Source organism: Equus asinus, chromosome X (assembly GCF_041296235.1).
Source record: "Equus asinus isolate D_3611 breed Donkey chromosome X, EquAss-T2T_v2, whole genome shotgun sequence".
Classification (NCBI taxonomy): Eukaryota; Metazoa; Chordata; class Mammalia; order Perissodactyla; family Equidae; genus Equus; species Equus asinus.
In genome coordinates this window covers 11595131-11613863 of record NC_091820.1, presented here as the reverse complement: position 1 = coordinate 11613863, position 18733 = coordinate 11595131, and the positions used below count along the sequence as shown (strand labels likewise).

The 18733-nt window shown below is 39.5% G+C and overlaps 1 protein-coding gene across 2 annotated transcripts in view; it reads left to right on the top strand.

The window, feature by feature from the left end:
• VEGFD (vascular endothelial growth factor D) overlaps positions 1-13354 on the top strand; it is a 33980-nt gene extending 20626 nt beyond the window's left edge. For both annotated transcript variants that reach the window (XM_014857661.3, XM_044764368.2), the window contains exons 3-7: positions 1939-2129; positions 5097-5245; positions 6695-6795; positions 11914-12109; positions 12701-13354. In XM_014857661.3, the coding sequence (XP_014713147.1) occupies positions 1939-2129; positions 5097-5245; positions 6695-6795; positions 11914-12109; positions 12701-12827 (764 nt within the window). In that variant the 3' untranslated portion in view covers positions 12828-13354. The remainder of the gene's footprint in view (positions 1-1938; positions 2130-5096; positions 5246-6694; positions 6796-11913; positions 12110-12700) is intronic.
• Positions 13355-18733: the final 5379 nt, after the last annotated feature.

Genomic DNA, 18733 nt, shown 5'->3' with positions numbered 1-18733 from the left:
TTTTATTGAGGTCCTATTGGCTTACAACATTATGTAAATTTCAGGTGTACATCACTATATTTCAGTTTCTATATGGATTGCATCGTGTTCACCACCAACAGTCTGGTTTTTATCCATCACCATACATATATGCCCCTTGACCCCTTTTACCCTCCCCACACCCCCTTCCCCTCTGGTAACCCCTAATCTGTTCCCCTTTTATCTATGTGTTTGTTTGTTTATCTTCCACATATGAGTAAAATCATAAGGTGTTTATCTTTCTCTGTCTGACTTAAAATACAGAGAATGGAAGAGCTGTTTTAAAGGAATAATTTAGAAACTAGGGTCAGATCTCCAACAGTCATATATCTGTATACTTCAAGCAGAAGTTCTCTCTGTCCCTTCTAGTGGAAACATGTTCACATATATGGGAATTCAGAATAATCTGGAGAGAGACCAACACAAATTTTTGAAGATGGGGTGAATATGGAGAACAGTTTATCTATTGCTACACATTACCCCAGAACTTAGCTGCTTAAAACAACATTTTTTTGTCTTACCGTTTCTGTGGGTCAGAAATGCAGACATGACCTAGATGGATGTCTCTCCTTCAGGGTCTCTCCAGGGGCTGCAGTGAAGGTGTCAGCTTGGGCCACGGGCAGCATCTCAAGGTTCAGTTGGGGCAGGAAGTGCTTCCAAGTTCACTCAGTGGTTGTTGGCAGGACTCAGTTCCTCACAGGCTATTGGACTGAGGGTCCCAGTTCGTCATTGGCTGTTGGCCAGAGGCCACCCTCAGTCCCCTGCCATGTGGACCTTTCCAACATGGCAATTTGCTTCATCAAAGCCTGCAAGCCAAGAAGGCGAGAGAAAGAGTGCCAGCAAGAGATAGAGGCTGCTAAGAAAACAGAAGTCAGTCTTTTTTAACCTAATCGTGGAAGTGAAATCTCATCACTTTTGCTGTATTCTCCTCATAAGAAGTGAGTCACTAGGTCTAGCTCACACACAGAGGAGGGGCTTACACAAGAGTGTGAACACCAGGAGGTGGGCATCACTGAGGGTCAGTTTAGAAGCTGCCTTACCACAAGAGGTTTTCACCACCATCCCCAACGTATATAATAAATTCTATAGTTCCATGGCAAGCAAAAAGAAAATCTTTAAATGTTGTCTATCATAAATTGAATCATTTCCTAAAAACATCCGTAGAAAGGCTATACAACATTAAGTATCAAAGTGTCAAAATCTAATTTAAACAAAAGCAAGTACTGTTTTACAAGAATGTATGTCACCTTTTCATTCCCAGAAAGTTGTCTCTTTTTCTTGTTTCCCTCAAATTAGCTAGAATGGCCAGAATATTGCTCCTTCCATCAAAATGAACAGGCTTATTTCATCATTTTATATAATCATCAGTATTGGGCACTTGCAAATGAGAAAACTCTGACTTTAGGAAAGGTTAGTTCCACTTAAATGCCCATTCATGTGTTTGCCAGGTTTGAATCCTACTATAGTTACTTAAGCAACCAACAGAAATGTATTTCTTGATGGTGCTAAAACCTACCCACACCTGGCTTGGAGTAGAAGAAATGCTATCCAGCTGTGTCCTGTAAATTGCTTAATAAATAACACTTACATGTTATTTCTTTACATGCTTCCATTTACTTCCTTATTAGCCAGCTTCTCCAGATGTACCCAGTGTAGTTATATATAAGACATGATGTTCTGCACCAAAGGAAAATAAAAGAATATTCTACGAAGGTATTGTATAAATGGGAAGGAGCATAGATTTGGGTTTTAATTTTTCTGAAAACAATCTTTGGCTAAAAGACTGACAAAAAACATCATCTAGTAAAATAAACAAGCACTACAAATGTGACAATGACTGTTCAGCAGAACCCTGGCACACATGCCAGCGCGTGTCAGGGCCATTTCTTCTGCTGGCCCCAATGAGCGCCCTCTCTGCAGTCATAGATGAAGAATGGCAAAGAACCCAGTGCAGCCCTAGAGAGACGTGCGTGGAGGTTGCCAGCGAGCTGGGGAGGAGCACCAACACGTTCTTCAAGCCTCCCTGTGTGAACGTGTTCCGGTGTGGCGGCTGCTGCAATGAAGAGAGCCTCATCTGTATGAACACGAGCACCTCGTACATTTCCAAACAGGTATGAGGACGTCAGCAAGTGTGCCTTCTCCAAAGCCCTGATGGTGATAGTATGGATAGCTACAACTAAGCTTATTGCCAAGCACTGGGCTAAATCCTTTATGTGCCTTATCTCCTTTAATCCCTGAAACAAGCTACAAGGGTATCTTATTATCTTCCTTTATAGGTGGGGAAACAGGCTCAGAGAGGTAACTTATGGCAGAGCTGAGATTCAAATCCAGATCTATGGGACTCCAGAGCCTGAACTCTTATCAGTTACTGTCTCTCTGATGCTATAATGTCAAGAAGCAGGAAATCTTCTGGAAGTTACTAGGACAGACATTAAAAGGAATGAAGACAGTTGCAGTGTCTTGTGTATTCGCTAGGTTCCATGTTGTTCAAATGGAGTGATTGAGAAGAGTTTAATGAAGGGTGTGGGCAGGATTAGGGGAAGGCAGAAGGGCTTGGGAAGCACTCAGGGCTGGCACAAAGAGGGAGCTGTTCCCACCCTTAGACTAAAGAGGCAAGGGGAGGGAGGAGTTATGGGAACCCAGAGAGAAAGTGGAGAAGAGAGCTGCTGGACTGGCTAGCTAAGTGGAAGTGGCAGCTACTGCCAACCCTTAGCCTGCAAGGAATGGGGGTTGGGGGGGGAGGCAAGAGGACCTATAGATGCGGTCCATGGAGGTCAGCATCCTGGGACACAGAGCCCAGTGGGGAAAGAAGGAGAGAAAATGGTGTCTCTCTCTAGAGGGGCAAATGGCAAACATTCAGTATAAATGATCTTTGAAAATAATTCTACAATCTCCGTGAAAGAAATCATTCTTTCTTCTCCATCTTATAAAACCCCTTTTGCTCAGTAGATGTCTTTCTTTCTATTGCTACCATATTGTTGTAAAATGTAATAAACGTTGCATAGGAGAGCAATAATAACAAACCTAGGAAAATATATTAAAAAGAAAAAGCTGTAAGTCAAACTACATTCCTTTTGGTTCTATGTTGCAAATTTCCTCATGCGTGTTGATATATTCATTTAATTGTCACATTTGCCTATACAATCTATTCTCACGATTGTGAAAAGAGGTAGTACAATAAAACACATAGGTACCTAGTAGATCCATGTTAGGTAATTATCTTAATTAGATGGAAAGAATGGAATACTGACTTGTTTGATAATAGGTTAACTTATTAATTTTGTTTCCCCGACCCCCTAAAATACCCCTTAAACTGGAGAGTTTCTGTTCCTAAATCCTTTTAGAGAGTCTTGGAACTTGTGAAAATTCTGACCTCTACTATTTGACAATCAGTAAAAAAAAATGATATAAGTATGGCTAAGCATCAACTGTTAGTAGAAACAAAGCTTGCATAATGTGACCATGGTATTCCCTAGAGCATAGTTGAAAAATTTCGCAAGAAGATGAAGTTTATGCAAAGTAAACACTCTAAAAACTCTCTTAGTCAGACTCATGGAAGTTCCATTACATATCAAAAGGTCAGAATAAACACAACTTTAATGGATTGTTTCCACTTAATAGATAGTTGAGTACTTTATTTTGACTGCTGCACTCAACAAATGATTAGTTTTAAAGAATGTACTTAAGTGTAAGTGTACAGCCGTTTTTCTTTCTAAATATGCATATTTGAACATTTTAATAGTGCTTTTGAAAAAACTACTTCTCATCCCAAAGTTATGGACTATTTGAAATACCTCTTAGAAACAAAGTGAATAAATGAATACTCTGTGTAGGAAGGTCTACATGGAATGGTGATTAAATGGACAGCGCATTAAAATCAAGTTCAAATTCATCCATACATCATAGAACCACTCTAGATGCAAAGTAATTGACATTTCTCTAAATTCTACTTGCTAAGATCCTACCTTACTTCTTCTAGTCACAGCAATTTCATTCCAAAAAATAATCAAGTATATTCTTAAGAGTATCTTAAGAGTACCTCTGGCTCTAGAATAGACTCCCTGGGTTCAAATCCCCACTCATTCAATCAATAGTTATGTGGCCTTAGGCAAGTTATATAACCTCTCTGTACATCTGTTTCTTCACCTGTAGCGTGGGGAGTAATTAAAAAAACCCCACCCCATAATGTTGTTATAAGGGGTAAATGAATTAATATAAAAGTGCTTCCAATAGGGCCTGGCATATAGAAACAGAAAGAATGATATTTGTGTTACCTATAATTACTTGCTTGGGCATAACGATCTTGTGTCAGTCAGTTATTGCCATGTAATGCTGCATAATAAACACCCCAAAACTCAGTGGCTTCAAACAACAATGAATTATTCTCACTCGTGTATCTGAGATGCAGTTAGTTTAGAGTGGGCTCAGCTGGGTTTGACTCCAAGCTGCAAACTGAGTCCAGGTCTGTTCCCTGTGTCTCTCATCCCTTGGACCAGCAAGCCTGCCAGATCATGCTCTTCTCATGGCTACAGCATATGCATGAGAAAACAAGCCCTACAAAGCACACACAGTTCAAGTTTGTACTTGTGTCAAGTCTGCTAACATCCTGTTGGCCAAAGCAAGTCACATGGCCAAGTCCAAAGTCAAGGAACAGGAAATTATATTCCTTCAATGGAGACGGTATGGGAAAGGATAAGTAAATAGTTTTGAAGAATAATCTATTCACCATTGTCTCAAAGAAACTTCATAGCTATCATTTCATTTAATCCTTACAATTTACACTCACATTTAAAGCAGGAGCAAGGACAACAGTGCCTTTTATAAAGGTACCAGTGACACTGAAAAGTTAAGAGCTTTGACCAAACGTAAATACTTAGTAAAGTTGGATAAGGCCCTGATCTCCTGACTCCCAGTCCAGCATTCTTTCCATCATGCTACTCTTAGCCTTATTAGTTCTATACTTAATGGACAACTTTGCCAAAGTCACTACCATAAAGGACAATGGTAAAAATGTAGACTGTAGAAATTATTATTATTTTTAAAAATATATGTATTATGGTTATCTTTCTCTACTCTAGCTCTTTGAGATATCAGTGCCTTTGACATCAGTACCTGAATTAGTGCCTGTTAAAGTTGCCAACCATACAGGTTGCAAGTGCTTGCCAACGGCTCCCCGCCATCCATACTCCATTATCAGAAGATCCATCCAGATCCCAGAAGAAGATCAGTAAGCATTTCTTCTTGATTATACTTGTTTTTGCCTTTGCTAAAGTTATGTGTGGAGAATACTTCATTAATTATAGAGTCATCACTTTCTCTTCAAGTTCTTCATCTTTTAGTTTCTAATCCAGATCTACTAGTAATAACTGTTTGGCAAATATATTTTTTTATTAGGTGTTAGATGTATATTGCAGTAGGACCAAAATCTCAGTGGTTATGAACTCAGCATGTCCATTTGTAGACACCTTTGTTCTTTTTTCTTTTCTGCTTTATCTCCCCAAACCGCGCCCCCCCCCCCCCCCCCCCCCCCCCGTACACAGCTGTATATCTTAGTTGCAGGTCCTTCTAGTTGTGGGATGTGGGACGCTGCCTCAACGTGGCCTGACGAGCAGTGCCATGTCCGCGCCCAGGATCCGAACCCTGGGCCACCGCAGCGGAGCCCGCGAACTTAACCACTTGGTCACGGAGCCGGCCCTGACACCTTTGTTCTTAATATGCATAGGCTAATGCAATTATAAATCTCTACTCCAGCCTCAAATTTGGCAGATGTTCTCTCATTCCAGAACAAGCATTAAATAAAACTCATTTCAGGCTGTTTACACATTTAAGTCCCAAAATTAGGGGGAAAAAACCTCCTGGCATCAGTGGAGTGGCAAAACTGTCTGCATCTGAGTTTGGAGATTTTCTAACCCTTCCTCTTAAGATTAACACATGGAAAATTCTTGTTTTAAATTAAGATGACTTCAAATTAATTTGACTTTGAAATTTTTGAGAGCATTTTGTGATTCTTTATGAGACAAATTATGAACTCCTGCATTGTGATGAAATCAAAGGTAAGAATCATTGATTTGGGGAAAAAAGAATTTAATATAGAGAAACAAATAAAGGACAAATTACAAATACTGAATGTAACTAAGTTGGATACTTAGATCTCACAGAAGTAAAGCAGTAAACACATTGCGTGAGCGGCATGTGAAGGAGTGAGCTGGTGGTTATATGTCAGTTAACACTGAGCCAAGAAGATACCTCGAGCCCCCTCAAGCAGAAAAGAAAGCTCACATAGAAGAACCATTTATCCTCAAGATGTCCCTGCTGTCCTGCCAATGTTCTTATCTCCATCTCAAAGAAGATCATGCTTACGAGCTATGTTAGAACAATATTTACTTTTGGTAAATAAGCTCTGTAGACAGCTAATTTGCATAGTTTTAACACCAATCTTCTTAAAAAGATTATAACTTTCCAAGATTACAGTTTAGCTTCCAAAGGTTTCCAAATAGAATATTTGTAATTACAGAATTACTGTCTAATAACATGCAGTTCATAAATATGAATTAAGCTCCTTAAAAATCTTAACTATTCTCCACTCAGAAATTTATTCAACATTTAAAAAAAGTGTTCCAAAGGTATGATTGCCCTTGAAAGCTTTTAAATGTGCTTTATTGTGTTCTTTTCCTAGTTGTTCCCATTCCAAGAAACTCTGTCCTATTGACATGCTGTGGGATAGCAACAAGTGTAAATGTGTCTTACGGGAGGAGAATCCACTCCCTGGGATGGAAGGTAATCATGGCAGTAATGAAATAATAATAGTAATAATAAAAATGGCAACAATAGCAACTAATGTTTATTGACCAGGCAATAGTGTAAGCCTTTTATATATATTAACTCATTTAATCCTCATAATAATCCTATAACGTACTGTTATTATCCCCCTTTTTTACAATTACAAAATGGACACACCAAGATGTCTAGTAATTTTCTCCAGGTCACACGCTAAGGATGATAGAAGGAGTCAGATTCCAGAGCCCTCTGTGCTATAATTATATAGTAAGCCCACCAATGTATCACTCTGCTTTTTAATCTTAAAGAAAAACCCAAAGTGATTAGAGCATCCTAAAACATTGAATTTGAAAGGGGATGGTAACCTTTAATGAAGGCCACTTCAGAACTAAACACTTAGCCAACCATATTTTACTAATTTATTTCTATAAAAGTCTCACAGGAACATAAAGTAATTTTGGACTTGGTTTCTTTCAACTGTGTCATATGAAAACATGCCAATAATTTGAAAAAAATGTGGAATAAGAGAAAACTTTTCCTGAAACTGGGGCAAAGTAAAAGCAGACATAGCTATTGGACTAATGAGAGTTGGGAACCAAATGAGACAGGCTATCATCACTGCTCATAACTCATAGTGCCATGAGTTTTGGTGATGAACATTTGGCTGAAAAAGAATGCATTTTTTATTTATTTCCCAGAGAAATTGACATGATTCCACTGAAAAAATCACAAGGAATGGTGCAATATGAACCTTGTTCGTTGTAAACTATGATCTAAAAGCAAGACTCGTAAGGAAAACTCTAAGGAATCTGTCCTAGAAACCAGAAATAATATCCTACTTCCTATACTTGTTTCTCAGCTTCCTTCTAAATGTTTTCATGAAAGCTCAACCCAGGGTTTGAGGGAAACTTAAAGTTCATACAGTTTCTATGCCCATGCAGATCTTGAGTGTCACCTACTCCCTTCCCACCAAGTCTTCAGCCGTCCTCTGCTAGAATAAATATCAGTCACAGGGAAACTCGCCACCCACTGAGGCAGCTCAGTTGCTCTGGACACACTCTTGTTTCTAGTAAACTACACTGAACCCGAATCTCTCTCTCAAACAGTACTGTCTGATAGAATTACAATGAGAGTCACATATGTAACCTACATTTTATAGTACTTACATTGTTAAAAAGGTGAAGTGAAACAGGTGAAATTAATTTTAATATATTTTATTTAATCCCATATATCAAAAATAGTATCATTTTAGTATACAATCAATATAAAATCTTTGATGAGATATCTTTCTTTTTTGTGCTAAGTCTTTGATATCCAGTGTGTATTTTATACGTAGAGCACAGCTCAATTTGGACTTGCCAGTTCATGCTCTATGGGGCCCATACCTACCATGTGGGACAGGCCAGCTCTAGAGCGTCAACTCAGTTTAGGTTTTACCCCATAGAACCCTATAAAACCAATCTAATTCTTTCTCCATATGACTCATTTTTTAATAGTGTTAGAAAGTTACTGTGGGAAGCAATATACATAGGGCTTAAAGGCTGTTCTAGTTGGGGTTTCCCTGGTACACAGCTTCTAAGAGAGAGATTTGTATTCAGGAGTTTGCGTGCAGGTACAAGGCATTAAAAGGTGAGAGAGAGGCAGGACTGCACAGAGAGGAAAGTTGAACTGTGTTGCAGTTGCTAAGAGGTGTCAACCAATCCCATGGGGAACTGAAGCTAGGACAGCCCTTGGGGAGGATGTCCCAAATCAAGGCAAAGGAGTTGGGTCCTAGGGACTGGTTGTTGGATACGGGCTGTCTCGTGGAGGGACATAACCTTGCGTGAGGCAGCTTCTTTCTGCTGAAGGTAATTCCTGGAGAAGGACTTAGCCTGTGCACACATGTGTTGAGGGTAGGAAGAGTAGTCAGGAAGGAGAGAGGTGCTCTGAGCAGGGGAAAAATGAGTGCTCAGCGTTAGAGAGAGAACATAGTACATCCAGGGTGCTGGAAGAAGTTCTGCCAGGTGGGAACATAATGGGAGGGGGCTGGGTAGATGTGAGAGAGGAAGCTGGAGAGGTTCACAGGGGCTACGTGGAAGGACCTTGTGAGCCTTGTCCCAGAGCTTGGATGTGATGCTAAGGGCAAAAGGAAACCACTCAAATGGTTCAAGCAGTGATAGCACCAATTAGAATTTTAACAAAATCTACCTGGTGACAGTGTAGAAGAGGATGGGTTGGCCTGGGGCAGGAAAGAAGGCAGAGGACCTTTTGGGAAGTTGTAGCAATCATGAAAGTGAGAGGCACAGGGTAGCCTGGATCAAAATCACTTCCAATTTTCATCTCCCATAATTCAACTGATGTGGGCCAAATTCACAGTCACTTCTCTAGTGGCTCCAACAAACTGATGACATATACTGAGGTTACTGTTCACTAAGCACCTTTTTCACACATGTGGCTGTTAAGCCAACTGCCTTTCTACAATAGCTTCTCTTCCCTGAATGAGCACATTTGGGTTAATGAATCCAAGTCAAATTTAATTTTATCTTGTTAGATTCAGGGCATTGCTCTAAACTGTTAAAAAGAAAACCACAATACCAAAAAAAATTAGTGAGTCATGATTCTATCTTTTAAATTCTTCAAGATACCCACAACTTCAAGAATTTACTTGGAAGAATTCCATCAGTTTATTGATAAAAATGATAAATGGAACAAGGCTCAGAACAGAACACATTGGTATCCCATCATCAATCTCCATAGTATTGAAATCAATATATAATACTCCAGGGTACCACCCTTAGCTAGTTGCTGCTCCACTCAGTTCTCCTACATCCAGACTCTGTCACTACTAACTTGCCTATAAGGATTGAGGCCAACCTCTGCCAGCTACCTTGCTGACGTTCAGCAAACACCCAGTTGCCTGTTTCCCTAAACCACCTGTCCAAGAATGGAGTTGGTCCTACTTGATGTTCTGAATGAATCTCTACTGCCACCTAGTGATTTATGCAAATCTTCTAAGAGCTTCTTAACTATCCTTTAACAATCCATTCTCATCTTCCCCCAAAGTGACATCTGCCTCGCTGGCATATGGATTACAGGGCTCACTTTTTTCCTCTTCACACAGTCTAGAATGGAGTCTCTCCAGATCTAGCCTTCTAAGACTCATTCCACATGATCCCTCAAAGATCATTAACCACAGAGCTGTTAAAACTATGAGATTGGACGAGGTGAGATTACCATTTTGATACATTATTAATGGTCAGATACTGGCAAGAACATATGGTCTAATCCAATGCCTCGGAATGCTGGATGGGATTCTTCAGAGTCTCCATACATTGGCCTGCTTCAAGACCCTTTTATTATGCCAAATAAACTCAACAAACATTTACCAAGTGCTTAGTTTATGCCAGAACAATGAGACATGATCCCTATAACCTTCAGGACTTTTTAATTAATGGAGGAAATATAGACATAAACAGACAAATGTAAGCAGTGCAAGAAAGGACAGTATGGAAATATGCACAGGGCAAGCGTACTTGGCTAAACTTGCAGAAGTTGGGAAAGATATCAGGGGGAAGGATAACTAGCAGAGAGAAGTACAAGGCCAAAGGCATGGGGCTGAAAGATTCTGGCACATCAGGGGAACAAAAAGTACTCTAATTTGGTATGGAAAGAAGATAGGATATATGAGAGAGAGACAGACAGAAGATGAGTCTGGGAGGTGAGTGGGGTCCAATTCATAGAGTGTCTCAAACGTCCTGGTGGGAAAATTGGCCTTTATTGTGAAAGAGAGGGGGATCTTTTAAAGTACTTAAAGCAGTAGAGTGATGTGATTAGATTTCCATTTGATAATATTGTGGAGAATGATTGAAGGAGTAAAACTGTAGTGGCAAGATGAGTGATAGCTATCTATACAAAAAATACAAGGTACTGACTGAATTGAGACGGTGGCAGTGAGGATGAAAAATAACAAATTCAGGGAGGCAGAACTGGGTGGACATGGTGATTAGATTCAATATGGCAGGAAGTCAAGAGTGATGGCACCATTCCCTAAATGAGGCAAACTGGGAGAGAAGCAAGTTTGGGGAAGAAACTAAACATGTACTTTCCTCCAAAACCTTCAGGAATGCTAAGTGACATAGTCAAGTTCTTCTAAAGTTTCTATCTGTTCCATTTTTTTGCAATGAATTTCGACTTGATGATCAGAATTGGACTTGTAGTAGTAGTTATCCAATTGTTTTGTACACTTTCTAGAAGAAGTATCTGTTGGCCAAGTGTGTCAAAACTTCTCAGACTCTCCTTTCTCAGCTGAACATATGTTCCAACAGATATCTGTGGAATCTAAGTTCATTATGACTGTTGTATCTTTTATATCAATGTTGTGATCTGCAAGTGGAGGAAATACATCACTGTTTCTACCCAGAATCTGGAAGATCTGAGATGTATTTCTGTGCCAATACTTCTGTTCCTCTTTCTTTTTAATCTTCACCTAAAAAACTGGGAAGGACTAGATTCATAATCCTTAGACATCTTAGATTTTATTACTGATATTTGGTTGTGAAAGTCTGCATTTTTAACAAGTCACCAAGCTAAAAATTTCTTTAAAAATCTTATCAAAAATATTCAGCTCATAACATTTTGGGGCTGGCCCAGTGGTGGAGTGATTAAGTTCGCACATTCTGTTTCAGTGGCCTGGTGTTCGCCGGTTTGGATACTGGGTATGGACCCACACACCTCTTGTCAAGCCATGCTGTGGCAGGAGTCCCACAAATAAAATAGAGGAAGATGGGCAAGGATGTTAGCTTGGGGCCAGTCTTCCTCAGCAAAAAGAGGAGGATTGGCAGCAGATGTTAGCTCAGGACTAATCTTCCTCAAAATAAATAAATAAATAAATAATAAAAAATATTTAGCTCATAACATTTTTATCACAAACTTAGGAGAACACATGAATTCTGTATTTGTATCGTGAAATCAGAGGTGAATCGCCTTCACCTTGTGAAAAGTTTAGGGACAAAAATCTACAGGAAAGGAGATTAGGTGACTCTAAGTTATTTTAGAATAATGTAAAGTATTCAACCAGCTTTGGTGATCATGTTATCTGTGCTACAGCTATTCAACCAACACTCTTCTGTTTCTCTTTAGACCATTCTCATCTCCAGGAACTGGCTCTCTGTGGGCCACATATGATGTTTGATGAAGATCGTTGCGAATGTGTCTGTAAAACTCCCTGTCCCAGAGATCTCATCCAGCACCCAGAAAACTGCAGTTGCATTGAATGCAGAGAGAGTCTGGAGAGCTGCTGCCAGAAGCACAAGATATTTCACCCAGACACCTGCAGGTGAATGGCTTTTTCATTCTTGCCTTAACCTGACTCATTGACATTTAATGTAAATACAGTTTTGATTTAGTGAGATTCTTTATTAAGCTAATTTTTTTTTCAGTGCTTGAGCCCCTTTTTAATAGTAAAACAGAGGTTTGGCAACTAATGAATAAGTGAGAGTATATAGAGTGATGATTAATTGTGGAATCAAGAAAGTCCTGTCTGCTGTTGTTGGCTTATGGATCTTAAGCAAAAACTAAATTGATGAGATTTAAAAGATTATTTTGGGAGAGTTTCAGATCAGCAGACTCTTTGGTTCAATCTCTCTCTCAATATATGTCCATATATGTTTGTTTGTTTTTTCTTTGAGGAAGGGGTTGTCACTGGATTTACAAAGCAGGAAATGTCTTGATGAATAGAACACTTACAGGTTACCGATTGGGCTTTCATAGATTTTGAATCCACATGGGATAACCATTCAGGATTTGATAATGACATTTTAAATATGTATCTGGAAATTTTACTTTGAAAACTTAAATCAGAACAGAGTTATTCCTTTGAATTTAGTCCTTGATCCTGAATTTTCATGTTTATTTTCTTTTGCAACAGCTGTGAGGATAGATGCCCCTTTCACAGCAGAACATGTGCAAATGGAAAACCAGCATGTGCAAAGCATTGCCGCTTTCCAAAGGAGAAAAGGGCTGCCCATGGGCTCCAGGGTCGAGAAAATCCTTGATTCAACTTTGTTCTCGAGTTCCCCATCTTGTCATTTTAAACAGCATTCTGCTTTGCCAAGTTGCTGTCACTGTTTTTTTCCAGATGTTAGAAAAAAATCTGTTTTACATAGTACCATGGTGAATCCAGACCAACCTTCCATTAAACACTAGCTGAGGATTCCCTGGTTCACTGACAGATGTCTTCTAACTGAAGATGCCTCCGCACAACAAAGAATGGAGAGGAGGAAACCTCTATAACCCTTTTTTTTTTTGGTGAAGGAAAAAGGTTTGATCATCATGGAATGACAGGTGCCCTGTGACTGATTACTCAGAGCAGACGAGGCAATTCGCATAGTCTCCGAGTCCTTTGCTAATTGCAACTGTCTTGTGAATTATTCTGATTCTCTTATGCAGATTTTGATTTTTATGATCAGCACTGATTTTCTGATTACTGTCCAGCTTTTAGTTTTGAGTTTACAGAACTACTGTCTGTTGTTTCATATTTAAGCGTATTTAAAGAAAATAAACACCATTATTCAAGCCATAGAATATTGTGTGTTGTTTAATATGCTACCACTCTAAGTTTTATGCCAAAGAAAAAAATGTTTTAAAGAGAGAAAGGAATTTAGAAGTGGGAGGTGTGGGGAGAGACCACACGCTAGCTCAGCTGTTAGTCTTATTCGCATCTCAATTATCATGGCCATATGATTCTTCTCTCGGTTCCACAGCTACCCAGAAAGGGCACAACAAAACTTGATGTCAGTTTTGGGAAACTGAGGGAGTGGCTCTCAGAAAGTTTAAGATTCTAAAGGAGGTGAAGCAAATGTGACGCAAGAATCAGCTGGAAATCAGTGTTTCCTTTGAGATTCAATTATTAACTTGACTTGACCCCCATCCCATGATGGAGGAGAGCCCACTGATGCCCCTGACATCTTCGACGGCTTGTGTTTCTTCAGGCCACCTCCAGCTCCAAGTTTCTGCACTAGCTCAGCTGTTAGCCTTATTCACATCTCAATTCTCATGGCCACATGATTCTTCTCTGTTTCACAGCTACCCAGGAAGAGAGCACAGGCCTTTCTCCCTTGCTTTTGCCCCAAAATACTCCCACAAATAATTTCTTGATGGCATAGACTTTACTGAAAGTTTGGTATAACAGAGGGAATTTAGCAGCATTAGGGGATTTAAGTTATTTAGCAAATAACTAAAAATTTGATGCCATCCCCAGCATCTTGCATAGATAGATAGATAGACAGACATTGTCTATTACAGCATTTATCACACACTTTTATAAATAGTTGCATTCATGTTTATCTCCCCACCACACTGCGACCTCCCTTATGATTGGAGACTGCATCCTGATCAAATATGTGTAACCCAAGTTTCTCAGGCCAAACCATGTGGAGCCGTACAATAACAAAGAGAAAGATATTGACAAATAAATATAGCAAAAATAGTTTTGTTTCTCGTGATGTCGCATGTTAGAATTTTTGGATCCTGGCCCAAATCCCTGCCCTTCCTCCTCGTTCTCTGAAATTTTCTCCTCTCTGAAAATTCTCTGAATTTTCTCCTCGTTCTCTGAAATTCTCTGTGACCTGTGGCTCCAGGCCCTCTGCTCCTTTCCTGGCTTTAGCTCTCAGTCCCTGCCCTGGGGACAGGGCTGATCTTGACCTGGCTTGCAATCGGTCCCCACTGTGCTGCCATTATCATTGCCTTGTCATTTACTGGCATTGGCCCAGTCACTCCTCTCTTGTCACTCTTCCTCTCGCCCTCACTTTATGACCTTGATGCCAATGAGCCTTCTTCCTTCTAGTTTTACTATTTGATTCTTAGCCTTCTAAAGGGCTCACACATAATGTATTAGCATTCAACTCCTTGCTTTGTCCCTTCATTCAGTTTCTACCATTCTCTCCTCCTCCATAGTATTTGGTTAAGTTCCTTTGAGAGCTGGGGCAGCAGACAGCCCAAGGGACACTGCACAGTTAAAGGAGTTACTTTGCTCATCTTTGGTAAAAAGAGAGGCTGAATCTCTGACAAGCAGAAAAAACCTGAATTTAAGGACAGGCTCTGCCACCTAATCACAATATGAGGCTGAGCAAGCTCATGAAGCCTCAGCTTCCTCACCTATCAAACGTGGACGATAATCTCATCTCCCTGCATCTCAGGGTTGCTAATTTCACCTGAGTTATCATAAGTGAGAACAATTTGAAAAATACAATGTACTTTACGAATTAAAGGAATTACCCAAGGAGAGAATCATGACTGTGAGCTAAGTTCTTGGCTTATGCTGGATTCCTGGATCTACCCCAAACCAACTCAAATCATGTTTTGATTAGTGGCTCTGGCTTCCTAACTGCCATTTAGATAGAGATATTATAGGGAATTCTGGGCTAGGACAAAACTATTTGTGATCTGGCTTTGCACTTCTAAAACCCCTCCCCCTGCTTCTTCCCCAATTCCCAACAAACGCCAAGAGATGTGCACTTGGATCCCTGAGCCTGGTCTGAACTGGGATGGGGCTGGTCTTCAGGGTGGAGGTGGGGTAACTGACCTATAACCTTATTAGAATTCGCTGGCCATTGTACAGGAATATTTCTCATACTAATAGCTTTGGAATCTGGGCTGAAAATTCTTAACTTGTTGCAAAATAAAAATATATGAGAAGATTCAAGAGCTTAAAGCAAACACAATAAATGCCAGCGATGCATGATGTCCCTGATTATCTAAGCCACAGGCCAGAGAATGTATTAATATGACAGCACAGATCTGTGACTAAGGCAGTGAGGTGAGAGGTCCTTTAGAGATGGAAACAGATTGGACTGCATAATGGTCAGAGTTGGATGAGATTAAAATACTGTCTGAGATACTTGATCAAGGAGATGACACAAATAATCCATTTTAAGGCTTTTAAGGAAAACAGTTCAGTGAAAATTGTGAGCTTAATGGATTTGGTCATTTGGTCAACAAGAGCTGGACTTTGTCTAATTTACTCATAATCCTCAGTGTGAGAACAATGTCTTGCATATAGTAGGTGCCTAATAAATAATTATTTAATAAATAATAAAGTATTGCATTGATTTTGTGACCAGTGAACGGAAACTCACCTGCTGCTGGAATGTCCAAGATGAACTCTCATTCACCAGGGCCTCACTCCAGGTGGCTTTTCATCATTGGATATCTTGCCTGAGCTTCTTCACAGCATATCCATTGGCTTTCAAAAGGAAAGGTTTCAATAGGACATGCCCCAGTGCATAAACATTAAGTTTCTGCTGCATCTCATTTACTGATGTCCCATTGGCCAAGCAAGTCACATGGCTAAGCCCAGAGTCAATGTGGGAGGGGATTAGACAAGAGTGCAAATATTGGAAAGTGGTTCATTGAACGCCACCAATGTAACGGTCTCCTACAAGGCTGGTTCCTGTCTCCAGCCACATGTGGAGCCCTGTTAGTCTCTATTATTCTACAAGAGCTGAACACTGGTTCATGTCTTCCTGCTTCCACATAGAGTCCACGACCTATGTGGCTTTGGTCTGATTACCATTTTGAGTTTTGGTTCTGTTTCTGATACATGGAAATGTTTATGTTCTTTTTTGCTTTAAATCACAGCTATAACATTTCAATTTTCTCATTTATATTATATCTCATTTTTCTATTTGAAGCAGAATGAGGAGTGAGGAGTCTCAAAATATTAACTGAAAATGTCATCTTGGATGGAAGTCTGGCTCAACATCAAGTCCATTTTTCTTAGTAAGATCCTCCACCAGTCTGCTCCAACCTTTACTGGAAATGCCACCCTTTTCTTGTCTGAATCCTTCCTCTTCTCTTCCCCTGTGTAATTGCACAACAGTGTGCCCTGGACAGTCAGCACCTGTCTCCGTACCTTGTTCAGGTTGTTCTTGGAATGATCTTGCTCCCAATAGTTGAATGGGCACCCTTTCCTTCTACTAGCTAAATGCTGGCAGCCAGAAATACTCTTTCCCACTGAACTCACAGTATTTTTCTTGTATTTCTTTTATGGCCATTATCACTTTCTATCTTTTATCATAGGTATTTACATATGCTTTAAGTCTGTCTTGGTTCCTTCGGAGTAAAGCTCATACCAGATTTTCCCTGCCTTGTGCTTGTACATAGATAGCAGGTTCTCAATACAACTGTGTTGCCTTTCTACTCCAAGATTATTCATGGGAGCTAATTTACATATGAATTTGCAAACAGTTGAATTTCAAGGGAAGGTGATATCCACATTTATTTTACACGTTCTCCATTTATAGGACATTCTACACTACAACTGGTACTGATTGCCCTCCTATTTTATTAACTGTGATCAGAATACAGTGCATGTAAGTATTTTAGTCTAATTCTAGTGGTTTCTAAGAAAATTCTCTAATGGCATACCTTGATTCCATACATTTAGGCAGAACACTATGATTAGAATTATCCCCAGATTTATAGCTTAATCCTGCTGCTACAACTTTCTTTTGACTTTTAGAAAATAGCCTTACCTAGAGACCTTTGCTTAAGGTTTAATTGATTATAAATGGAGACTTGTATCCATGTGAAATTAAGAGCCATGTGCAGAATCTTGATTTATTTGTCTTTTAATACTCAGTGCCTAGGTCTAAGACTGGAGCATGTTCAATGTTTTCAGACTTTGTTGGAACCTATAGACTTTGTTAGAACAACCTGCAGTTTTCTCAACCCCCTCCCCCACAGAGACTCAGCAACAGTGTGCCTTTATTAATATCTATTTATAAAGGTCAGCCTATTCTACAGTATTTAAAACACAAAGAACCCTTCAAGAAGAGGGGATTGTTTTTTACTATTGGTATATATAAAGCTATTTATAAAAGTTAGGAAAAATAAAAAGCTTTTAAAACATAGGGACTATGTTTAATATTCCTTGAATTCCCCACAAAGCCTTTTACAGAGTAGTCACTCAGTAAATGCTTGATGACAATGATAGAAAATATTTGTTCTGTTTTGAAAAAAAGATCACAACTCCTTTGAAGGAGTATTGGCATCAGGATCTTAGAAGATTCATGGTAGAATTTCAAATGTGTATTGTGATCAGAACTATGGCAGTGGCAAACCAAGGGCTCAATAAATCGGGCATAAATCTCATTTATACTTTCCAGGATTTCTACCCACACTCTTCATCTTAAAACCTATTGCAAAAATGAAAAGGAGACAAAAGCTATGCAGTACCATCTGGTAGTGTTCGTGTTATCTGTGGAACCAACTGCAAATTATTAATCTTGAATAAGTATCCTTGAGTCTTCATCACATTTATCTTCTGATGTTCAATACCAACACAGGGCGGAGAACCTATTCTATCTTGAGCCTTACTCAAAGTTAACTCATTATATACTTCAAATCCTACGACCCAAAATGCCCTTTGAATTATACCATTGCGCTGTAGTTTTTATAAGGTACATTCCATGAAATATTTTCAATACATTTTATTGGGTATGTAATATGTGTCATGGATTTGCTGGAATTGAATAAAGAAATTCATTAATACAACTAAAACTTATTCAATGTCTATTACCAGGACAGACCCTGCCTTAGTTTACTATCTGGCTGGGAAGGCAGACACTTAACAAGCAAATACAATTGCCGGTTTTCAGAAAGAAGTCCACGTGAGACCCCCAACAAGACACAAGTCTTCAAGGATCAGTTTGAGAATGAAGGGGAATGGCAGCCAGACAAACAACTTGCAAATCACTGATAAATGCTATACCAGTATATAGCCAAAGTACTATCAAAATACAAAAGAGGGAGGATTTAATTCTCTGTGGAGGCTTGGGGAGGGCATCAGAAAGGAGCTGAAATCTTCAGGGATGAATAGGCTTTCTACAGGCTTAAAAGGGGTGCTGGCGATGGTGCTCAGGAAGGCATTTGCTCTCGAAAGTGTATGCATGGCAGGGCT